This window comes from Malaya genurostris, chromosome 3 (assembly GCF_030247185.1).
Source record: "Malaya genurostris strain Urasoe2022 chromosome 3, Malgen_1.1, whole genome shotgun sequence".
Classification (NCBI taxonomy): Eukaryota; Metazoa; Arthropoda; class Insecta; order Diptera; family Culicidae; genus Malaya; species Malaya genurostris.
In genome coordinates this window covers 105,286,889-105,299,139 of record NC_080572.1, presented here as the reverse complement: position 1 = coordinate 105,299,139, position 12,251 = coordinate 105,286,889, and the positions used below count along the sequence as shown (strand labels likewise).

General features: G+C 36.5%; 1 protein-coding gene across 1 annotated transcript; it reads left to right on the top strand.

The window, feature by feature from the left end:
• Positions 1-3,378: 3,378 nt before the first annotated feature.
• LOC131437634 (potassium/sodium hyperpolarization-activated cyclic nucleotide-gated channel 4-like) lies at positions 3,379-5,405 on the top strand. Its single transcript, XM_058607107.1, has 2 exons — positions 3,379-4,109; positions 4,163-5,405. The coding sequence occupies exons 1-2, from the start codon at positions 3,465-3,467 to the stop codon at positions 5,387-5,389; spliced, it is 1,872 nt and encodes a 623-aa protein (XP_058463090.1). The 5' UTR covers positions 3,379-3,464; the 3' UTR covers positions 5,390-5,405.
• Positions 5,406-12,251: the final 6,846 nt, after the last annotated feature.

The following is a 12,251-nucleotide window of genomic DNA, read 5'->3' as shown; positions in this document are numbered from 1 at the left end:
CGATAAGCTTCGATGTTGGTGGAGGAAAATCACATATGATCAAGATAAGACAGGACATGATCTACGTCTAAAATCGTTGATCTCCCGCCCTTTTTCAAATGGAGTACAATTGAATAAACTGCATCAGAATCAGAGAAGAGAAATTCTTATGATATACTATTATCAATGCTAGAAAATCAAATTACTGAAAAAATGGTCAGTGCATAACTTAAGTTAAACCGTTTGAAGGCATCTCTTTCTTTTTTACTCATGTTAGGAAAAATTTATTTCGCTAATTTACTCGCTCCTCCGTGCACTTTTGCTGATCGCAACAGAAATGACTTCCTGCATCACTCATTTCCGAATTTACAAGAAGAAGCTTTTACATCAACAAATACACGTTTTCCTATAGAATGTAAACGTTTATTGTGGAGATTTTTTCAGGAAATAGGGCAAAGCAGTAATATAATTAGGTATTTCAAAAATGCGCTCATTGAAAATATTGGACGTCACATTCCAAAAACCTCCCCCCCCCCTTCCTCCTGTCACAAAAGGTCACGTTTTATGAAACACCCCCCTCCCCCTTGCGGCGTGACGTGGATTTTTTTTTCACGAATCTGATGTCGTTTTTGCTTAATACCGAACCTAACGCATTCTCGACCGTAATTGTTGTCAAACTGTTTATTTGAAGTCAGCTTAGAACTTAGCTTCAACAACATTGAACTGAAATTTGGATCAGTTTAAAACCTGATTTTTATTTTGGATTAGCTCAAAAAACCATTGCTAATGTCGTTTTTGCTCGATACAACTGGAACTGACCAAGGGTAATTTAATCAAACAACCGCACACTTAAAACCGATTCTCGAGCTAGGCATTTTGAAATGCCGAAGTAGATCGGCAACACGACATTTTGCTGATTGTTCAGAAATCCACATTCTCTTCTCCGAATTTCGTTAACGTAATATGCTGATATCTCAGTAAAGCGCGTACATTTGCCGAAGTTTGGCATAATATTATGCTGAACTTATCAGTAAAAAACAAATATACCGAAATCAGCAAATCCGTTTGCCGAGATTTCGAACAGTGAGATTTTTTTTTCAATTATAGAGATTTAACCTTGAGGTTATTCGCCTTTTCGCACCAGAAAAACTTTCTGACCCTATGTGCGGGTTGTGAATCTAATACAGGTGGACTGCGTGAAAGGCATCGATTAACCCATCACGCTATACCCGTCCCCAATAGTGGGATTGTTTTTACTTTACTGACTCGCTAAGACACTTGTCATCTATAGACTGTCCCAGAAAGTATGGACGCACTTTGATTTCGCTGTAAATAATTCACAAGTGTTAGATATTCAAATTTTATTCGATATACTGATAATATTAGACTACAACAACAGAATATTATTCTCAACATTTGCTACTTAGCCATTGTAGACTAGCTGGCGCACCTTCTTGCGAACGTTCCTCATTAAATTCCGTTGAATCTAATAATTATGAGATTTTGATTTCAAACAATACTTTACTAAAACTACATACTTTTTAAAGCATTGAGACCCGTTAATTGAGCTAGGGAATAAAAGCTCGAGTTGTTCTTTGTGAATGTTCTCTAATGATGAGTAAACCCCTAATGTTTATATCGAACAAAACATACGATTCATAAGGATTCGTTTTAGCAAAAACCGCTAGTATCGAATCTTTGACCAAACGTAGTTAACTTTCAACTACATTTATTTCTTTCGGTCTGAAGTGCCTCCCACAAATCCGTCGATTTGAAACATTCTGTATTGTTTGGCCCGTAAATATTTGAATGGCAACTAACCCAATTCGAAAAATTTGCATAACAACTGGCAATAACACATTTAATTTTTGTCACTTTTAGTAATACGTTTAAATCACTGGTATTCAATACCAAAATCACTGGAAACTCAGTTTTATCACTCTTTCACTGAAAATTCTAGTAAGAGGAAACAAAATGCCAAGCGTATGGTGCGCATCCGATATTACATTGCATCCAGAAATCAATACAATCAAACCACACTGGTGTCCAAAGTTAATTTTGTCAAACCTAATATAAGCATAACTCTAGTCTTGTATACTCTATAACCAGTTATTTGAGTTCTTTTTGAATAAGAAAAGAAATTTATGGTTTATTATAGTTTGATTATATTCCGTTCAAATCGTTTCCTTATATAGGTGCAACCGCATGAAGATAGATGTGAACACTGCTTAAACACAGCATTTGACAGCAAACTAGAACAAAAGAACCAACAATTTCGGCTTCAAGCCAACTGTATGCAGATGACAATCGTGTTACCGGGGTGATTTCAATACAAAACGATGTAGAAATGAATCCTTTGAGTAAACCTTATGTAATTTTTCTTTTGTGCAAGCTTTATATGTTGGTAGCAAAAATATATTTAGGGAATATGAGTAGTATGAGAAAGTCATCATCACACCACTAGGTGGATATAAACATGTTTTTGAATGCTAGATTCAAATGAACATAATAAAACACCATCTTTCTCCAATCTTTGCTTTTGTGATTTATTTTACATACAATAATAAAGAAAAATCCATTCCACGATTGGTTACTGATGACTCGGCAATTCATGATTCAATCCTGATCGCTTCTGCCGAACTAACAGTAAAATTTCTGCTGACAAGTTTGGCAATAATTGACAGTTAATAAATTCAGGATTGCCAAAATCTCAGTAATTATACATTTTGTCGAGACGATCACCGAGCACTCGGGTCGTCGACTCGGCTGTGCAAATTTCGGCATTTTTGAGTTGAGTTCGCACTCAACAACGGCGGTGTGAGCTAATCCGGTATAACAATCAGGTTCGAAACTGACTCGAATTTTTAATTCAACAGAGTTGAAACTAGGTTCGATACTGACTTCAAACAAACGAATTGACAGCACTTTAGGTGGGAACTGGGTTAGGTTTGGCATCAAGCGAAAACAACATAAGTGTGAACCCAGCTCAGTTTCGTGCAAATCAGGTACAGGATCAGCAACGAAGTGTGAATAAACCCGATATAAGAATCAGGTTCGAAACTCAAACGAATTTCAGTTCAATGCAATTATAACTAGGTTCGAAACTGGCTTCAAACAAATGGTTTTTAACAGCAGTTAGGGCGAAACTGGGATTGGTTCCAAGATTGGCTCAAGGATAACCGACATTATTTAATTAATTATTAGAACTTATTTTTTGAATGTGCAATTTCTATTCCGATGACAATCATATTAATTGTTTTAATAAACCCCAAAGGTTCGAAAATTCTTTTTAAGATAGCTAATTATTAGCCTCTGTTTCTGTTCTTTGTTTAAACGATTCTGATCGATTTTTACAGTACTTCATGACGCGTAAAGTAGTTGGCTATGACATTTTGAGCGACGCAGTAAACAGTTCTCCCAAGCATTTCTTGCTTTGTTTCGGTAGTGTAGTAGGACAGTAGGAATGTCACATCCGTACCCGCATCATGCTCACTGGCCATCGATGCACTCTTCGTCACCATTCAGCGACGCACTTGCCGCCCGTTCTGCCCGGAACCTCCAGATGGGTCAAACTGTGGCGTTACATTCGAACCTTGATGCTGGTGGACCAGAGTCATCCCGAAACGAAAAACTATCTCAAAAGTTACGCCCAGATATGCAACGAAAACAAACGGCAGGTGACCGGCTGTCCGTATGTGATCCATCCGTTTAGCCGCTTTCGGAAACGCTGGGACCTAGTGGTGTTCGTGGCGTTGACCATGCACCTTCTCATCCTGGTATTTGACTTCACGTTTCTGATCTTCAAAAGCGTCGATTCGTACAAGACGGCCATCGTGTTCGATTTGTTCTTGTGTGGGATTTTGGTAGTCGAGATTGGATTGAAGTTCATTACCGGATTTGTAGTCGAGGGTACCAACGAGATCGTGCTAGAACCGAACCGAATTGCGTTGAATTATTTGAAGTGTTGCAAAATGATATACGACTTGGTGGCTGCATTGCCATTCATTCTAGCATTGGATTATTTTGATCGCAGTTTCTATACGTACGACACTAACGGTTATTTACTCTTTATGATTTTCTTGTATGCGGTCAACATTTTCCGATTCTACGACATTTTTCGATATTTTCAGGTGAGTGCAAATCAGTTCGATTAACAAGTTTTTCTAAACATTTTTATTTTTAGATTTTGCCGAGATCGTTTCGTGTCAGTGAGAAGAAAATGTTGATCATGAAAGTGGTAATGAACACATTTTATGTGTTACATTGGAGTGCCTGTCTACGATATATACTTCCACAGTTAGCAATCGTCGTAGAACCCAACCCAGAGGATATTTTTTCTCTTGGGAACTCACTGTTTAAAACTGACAACTTTTCCGTTGGTCACTTTCTGGTGGATGTGTATTGGAGGCACTACCGAAATGAGGACGTCATCAACTACCCAGTTTCGGAACAACGAACAATAATAAATCCGCCAACGTTCAAACAATATTTAAGTTTCTACTACTATTTCCGGCCAGTGGATCAACGAAAATACGATCATAGCTTTGTGATAATGAAGCTGGACACTCTTCGGAAGGATTCGTCGATATTAGACAACTATCTAGCTAGTATGATGGCCACCATCAAACTTAGTCTACATACAGGAAGAGACGATTGCGCTGGGTTGCATTTGGTGAATAACATGTTGACAACATTCATACTGATCGGCGGATGGATTTGGTTCACGTATATCATGCTCATCATGATTCGGACGATAATTTCCGCGGAAATTAGTCAAACGCGGTTTGAGGAGTTTATCAATGAGATTAAAGCATTTGTGTTTAATACACGGTTGAGCGATCTTTTGAAATGGAAGATGCTGCGCCATTTTACTGTTCGATTCCGTAAAAGTTATTTCAACGAACATGCAATTATGGAAATGATGTCGGATAATTTACGACGGAACATTCGACTGGAAATTTGTCAAAATCTTCTAAAGAACGTTGAACTGTTTCATGACTTACCACTAGCGTTGATGGAAGACATTGTCGATTACCTGCAGTACGAAATTTATTTGGAAAATGACGTCATTATAGAGGCTGGGACACGGGGTGAGGCATTGTACATGATTGCAAGTGGTTCTGCTGCCGTCTATTCACGTGGGGGAACAGAGCTAGGACACTTAATTGATGGTGCTCATTTTGGTGAAATTTCACTGCTCAGAAAAGATCAGCGAAGAACGGCTACCATCATTGCGCTGGAAGATTGCGAGGTATACAAGTTATCGCACGATCATTTTCAGAACTTGATTCAACCTCATTCTCCGTTGTTACTAAAAATGCACAAATTAGCCGAGGAGAAAACTACGAACGAACAGAAAAATAGGGATAAGCTGTCCGAGGAAGAAGTTTACGATAATTTTCTGCAATAAATTAACCAGACTTAGTTGCGTGTACAAATATATTCATAAAACTTGTGATACTGTTTCTTTGATGCAATGAAAAAAACTACTGTTAGCATACTTCCTACGTGATTAAGATGTAAACGATATTAACGATGTACTTTGAACATATACGTATTTTGGTCATGTGAAGTGACAACCATCCATGCGTCAAGTACATACATCTGTCATGAGTATAGAGAGAACTCTACTCATCAGAACCGTTCGAAACTTTACCAAAGGCTTTGCTTTGCCCAGCTCAAGATCGTAAGTTCGGTTTCTCAAAAGCGAAACGTTCGGGCCATACATCTCGAACCCTGTGCCATTATATGGTCGTGATCTGTCAGTGCAGTATGGAATGAGGCCCTTGAACTTTCCAAATAGCAATTGGAGAAAGCTTTTGCTGTTGCTGGAAAAGGTCTGGCTCAAAGAAAACTAACCATTGGAATGTCAATCTTGCAGAGATCCGGCGGAAAGGTCCTGTCCTGTGAAGGTTTGAAACAGAAACTTCGCCACTTGTAGAAGGGTGCGGTCGGTCTTTTCTACGTAACCCAAAGTAATGCACACATAGTTCAAACCGAAAACTTGCGGATGGGCAAAAGAGTCGCTTCTACACAGACTACATCGGTAATCCTGATTGATATGTTGTAAGTGGGACCTAAAGGGCGAACCGTTCAAAAACCGTTCACACAAAATTCATTCTCGAAATTCGATTTTTATCCGATCTTTACTAAATTTTCAGAGAGTAAAAAGAAATACAACTTTCTACATTTCTTCTACATTATTCTCTGTATTGGGCTATTTTAGAAGGTACTCCTGAATAATTTCTGGTCGTACATCTTCCGAACACTGCTTTTTGAGAGCGCAATCTTTTCCTCGTAGTTCCTTTAACGCATGTAGTTCTGCACGAAAGTCTTGCTCACATGTAACTTTATTTGTCACATCTCGAACTGAGGCGTTCGGATTCTGTTTAAAGGCTCCAACCACACGTTTGTGATTGTTTCCATTGACCTGACGGTTTTTTCCAGATCTTCGCTTTCGATCAACAGTCAGACGTTCTTCAAACCATTTGATGATATCAAACACCGTGGTATTCGTGATTCCTAACCAGTCACAAGGGTATGCAAATGAAGTTATATTAGGTGACCGCTACCGACAAGGAATGGCAATGAAGAGGAGTTGTTTGTAACACTTATTAACACCCTATGTCAACCTTACGGAACGTTTTTACATCCGGAACGTGTATTTGTTTCAATAAAGAAAGCCTTTAACTAGTTTAAACTACCAGCGAAGTCCCGTTACCGTTTATGGAAGTTGACTGATCGTCTGAATTGTACTAATAACTAAACTTAAACATCCTATTTTCTTCTTCACTTCTGGTGGCGTCACCTCACTTGAGATGACGCCGATTGATGGCACAGCGATTTAGCTATATTGCCAGTTAGTTTTCGTTTATAGTCCAATCGACTTTCTTTTCACTGGACTACAAGTGAAACCCTCGCTATGTGACAACGTGGAGTCACCGAAGTACGGATGAAAATCCTTTCTTTCTCGCGAAATACTCGAATTTGCACCGCACTAACACGATACGACGTGTTCACTCGTTGAGGGTTTCACCGGAAGTGCACCCTATTTTCGAAATGGCAAATGTGCATTTGTTATTGTAAGTGAGCTGTCAGAATGATCAATAGGGTCTCCCAAAGTTTTGTCTGCATCATTCTGTTCGAATCACGAACCTGCTCGAAGAAGGATCTTTCATACTACCGTCTACATGAAGGGTGTACGAACTCAACATGGATTTCAGTAAAGTGAAAAGGATCATAAGCAGCTAGTTCAAACTTTCAAGAGGATTACATATAGGCAACGTACGGCGGAATAGGTTGGGAAAATCACGTACACGGCAGCTTTACACACACATGTTGACAAAACCGCATTGTCTCATTATGGATTACGTTTTACTAGTTTGGCTGGATTTAGCACCGAGCCATTACTTGATAGATGCTTGGAAGATAACTTCGTTCCGACGAGCTTTACGGATGTGAAGAATAAATGGATATCCACGTAAAAAAAAAGTTGGATCAAACGTCGTACAAGACCTTACGAGTAGTGTAAAGAAGGCATGCATTTATATATGGTATTGAAATTGACTTGAGCAAACATGGAAAAAGTTTAATAATTTCATTCATTTGATTACCTAAAAGTTGGAATATGATCGAACGAATGGGTTGTGACCTGTTATTCTTTGGTCACAATGTAGTTCCTTTGGTCACTGAGTCCGGCTTGTATATATTTTTTTAATATTATATATTTTTGTTTCTATTCATTGTCCGTAAATGTCTGAGTGGTTTTTAGACGTCAATCGCGACTCCGTGTTTAGACGTTTGAGTCACATTTCAGTTCTGCTCAGTAGCAAAGGTTGATGTCAAATATAGGGTTTGTTTATTTGTTTCTATATTTATTCTATTTATTTATTTATTTATTTATTTATTTAGTTATTCATAATTTATTGATTTACATATTTATTTACATTTATTTATTTACATATTCATTATTAAATTGTAAAGATAAACGGGGTAAAACGTACCCTCTAAGGAAATGTTTCTATTTCTTAACTAAAGAGCATAACACGTGAGAGTCACATGCATGGCTACCTTCTGTTACCAATATTTCTCAAAATTACTAACAAAAATTCGCTGAATGCATTGCAAAATACATAAAATAACTTATTTTTCAAAACTAAAGACTGTCTGATCATAAAGGCAGACTAATTTTAAACAACGGGTGAACATCCATCAACACAACGGAGCAAAATTCATGACAACAACGGGGCAAAGGGCACCCTCATAAAGTTTCTTCTTCTTATTTAAAAAAAGTTTTAGCAATTTCGTGTACGAAATTTTTGCCAGATGGAAGATTGTTCGTTATTATTAATTAAATTGATAACTTATACACAATTTTTGTAAGTGAATTCTTAAGTATTATGCCCTACACAGTTCGGGTCATTCTTCCCCTAAAATCATGCCATACAGTTGCAAATACATCGTCTGTATAAGAATTTATTTTAGAAAAACTGATTACTTAATTAAAATAGTCTTCCTCACTCTAGAAAATTACAATGGAACGAATATCAAAAATTACATATAACGGAGACATCTTTGTGTTTTGGTTATTATTCCAGATATGATTGAACCATCACTACCAAAAATTTATAGTAATCTATTTTCGTGACGGACTTTCAGTTCTATTAAAATATCAGTGAAAAAAACGTAGAAAAACGAAACAAGTTTAGTGATGTGATGTGATGTGAAGTTCAAGGACTTGCCAGTGGATGCGGGTAGACTTACAGTAGCCCCGATATGACTCATCCATTCACCTTCTTACTATAGCTGTTACCGAATAGCGAACAAAAAGGGTTGGGCGGATATGTAAGTAGAGTTACTTACTCGTATTCTGCGGGAATAAAAGATGCTCTTCCAACCATAATATCCAGTGCATGGATGAAGCATATCGCTATACATGCTTGAACCCGCCTGATGGTTTGTTTGAGAAGGGCGCGTCAGACTCATTTCAAACCTTCAGAAGGAAACAAGTTTCCTTCAAGTGACTTGGGCTGGCTATCCACAATCCCTCGTCCAGTCATCAATTCGTCCGATGCCCTGATGCTCCCTACCCTTTACGTCCCCGTGCAAAATGTTTTATATTGAAAAATACAATGAAACATAGTGTAATAAAATTAATATAACATGAAAAGATATAATAGATTACAAAATAATACATTATAACATAATATAATATAATATATTTTAATTTGATATAATATAATACAATGTCATAATATATAATATAATATATCATAAAACAATATATAAAATAACATTTAGTGTAGAGTGTCAGTTATGCTCTTCTATCTTCGCAATACTGCAGGAAGTAGAATATTTCTCTTCTAATAACAATAATAATATCCACATCTATAAAAATAATATATGTTATTATTATTGATGACAAATTAATAATAATAACAATAAATATAATAATGAAAATAATAATAAAAAACAAATCTAATATAGTACAATGAAATATATAATAAATAATATAATGAATAAAATGATTTGTTGCGATATGCTATGGTATTATATTACTATCTATATGTCATTTCTCATCCTCTCATTCTACCATCAACGCATTCCCTCGACCAATTGTCACCACAGACACACATGTAGTCATGAAACAGGAACCAGTGAGGACTAAGCTCAGCTTGTGACGACCTTGATAGTTAGTTAAAAGATTACTTTAAAAATGATAACTTATAAGGAAAACAAATTTATATTTCGCGCAGAGGTACGTAGTACTACTCATAATATTTTAAACCCTATAATATAATATAATATAATACAACATAATGCAATACAATATAACATAATATAGTAGAATACAATATTATATAATATAATATAATATAATATAATATAATATAATATAATATAATATAATAAAATATAATATAATACAATATAATATGCTATAATGCAATGCAGTATAATACCATAATAACATGAAATAGTGTAAGACGATAATATATGAAACAATATGCTATGATATAATATAACAGTTAATGTCGCAGTGTAAGTTACGCTCTTCTAATAATAAAAATAATACTAATAATACATGATGTAATAAACGACAGAATTATATGTTATAATATACTATGATGAACTTGCACTTTAGGATGGGCTTCAACCTACAAGCCATTTCGCACCCTCTCATTCTGCTACTAACGATGAAGACGATAGCACCCAGTCGACGCCGTTCTATTGACCAAATGTCATCATAGACGCTCGGGGAGGCATGAGATAGGGACTTGTGAGGACTTAGTTATCTCACCATTTGACGACCACGTAGAAAAACGAAACAAGTTTAGTGGGTACAAATACAAACCAAGACACCAATCAGAAAAACAAATGATAATACATTGTAACTGTCATCCGTCGACACTGTCATCGTCGTTATCATCGTCATCATCGCAGCATAGAATGTTTGGTGGCATGCTTTGAAGGTAGCGGTGGGTATGCGATGGAAACTGAACGCGCTATCTAGTATTTCGAAGCCCGGAAGAGTGCAGGTCGAAGCAGCGAGTCACAGTCAAGAAGTGACAGTGCGTTTCGATAGTCCTCCATAAGTCGAAATTGGATTCAATTCTTCAGTTAATCGTTCAGAAGAACCACACGACAGCTACTTCCGGTTCGGTTTGTCGTTTCGAGATCAATGTGATTGCCGGTTTCAAGTGCTAGTACGACGCGAGTGCCCAAAAGTGTTGGCAAAGCGCCTCTAACCACGTATCGGCAGCGTTTTCCGGAACAAAGACGTTACAAATCCGGGTTGTCTTCCATTTAAAATTAATGAAGTGAAAATTCTTCTAGAGGCCAAAAAAGGTAAACGACCCTGAACTGGTGGTTCGCGGTAAAAAGTTGCCACCAGTAGTAAAGATATACAAAACAATACGTAGCAGGGTGAATTTGGCCGAAAATTTTCTTGAAAATTGAAAATTTTCTTCTGCTTTTAGAGACATCTCAATCCAAGGAATCTGCGTTCAAAGTTTTCTTCCAAACTACAAGCAAGCAAAGTCTGGGTATTACATTCCTTTTATGGAATTTGGCCTTTCTGTTTCAACAGACATCGCAGCCGACTCATGGCGTACAAAATCATATAAAAACTGGTGCTACGAACCAATTGACACAAGAAATCCTTCCTGTTTTGTGGTCGCATATATCGAAATGTTTGGTGGCCGCATATATCCATCGAATCTTCCAAGCTACGAAAATCGATGTAGGCTCATGCACCTCGATTTGCTATCTGTCCGCCATGATACAGCTGTTTCCGACGTGTACTTAATTCAATCTCGAATTGATTGAGCAGATCTCCTACAACAGCTAAGTTTTGACATTCATCGGCGTAATTTGCGGTTTAATCCCTTTCTCAGAATACCTCGTGTTAGAACTAATTATGGCTTCAATGCATCGTTTTCGAGTATGTGTCGTGTATTCAATACTTGCTCTGATGAATTTGATTTCAATTTACCTCGTAACACCATTGAAACCCGTTTTCGCCGAAACTTTTCCGGCTAGTTTTATTAAGATAATTAGTCGATATGAATAGTTGGTAGTTAGCTCTCTAGGGTAATTTAAGATTTCGTTATGTATCATTTGGACAAAGGTTATCTGTTGATACAAAAGATGAGAAGGTTTTATGCCTGCTGGGAAAGAGAACAAAAATCTCAGTTCCAGCGCGCTTTTCCCTTGCTCCAAAATAAATAAATAAATAGGTAAATAAATAAATAAATAAATAAATAAATAAATAAATAAATAAATAAAAAAAAAATAAATAAATAAATAAATAAATAAATAAATAAATATATAAATAAATAAATAAATAAAAAAATAAAAAAATAAATAATTAAATAAATAAATAAATGAATAAATAAATATAAAATTCTTGAATTTTTTTTGAACATCTGGTAAATTTGATGGATTCATACCTTTTGTCGTCAAATTGACTCTGTTAACTCGATATCACTCAAACACGCTCCAAGTGGCAGAATGCTTGATTAGACTAATTCAGAGTTAATCCGTTCTGTTTTCATATGAATGGCAAGAGACGTTTCTTAAGGGGCGGGTAGGGCTAACACTTTTGAAAAATCATTTATTATTTTCTTCATATTTTCTTATAGTAAAACATTTGAAGAATTTTCTGTGAAATTTTCAAGCCTATTGGAACTAAACTCTGGATGTTATGGACCTTTATCTATGGGTATCTTATTCTACGAAGAAGCAAGAGCTCGGCGCACAGGCCCATAATT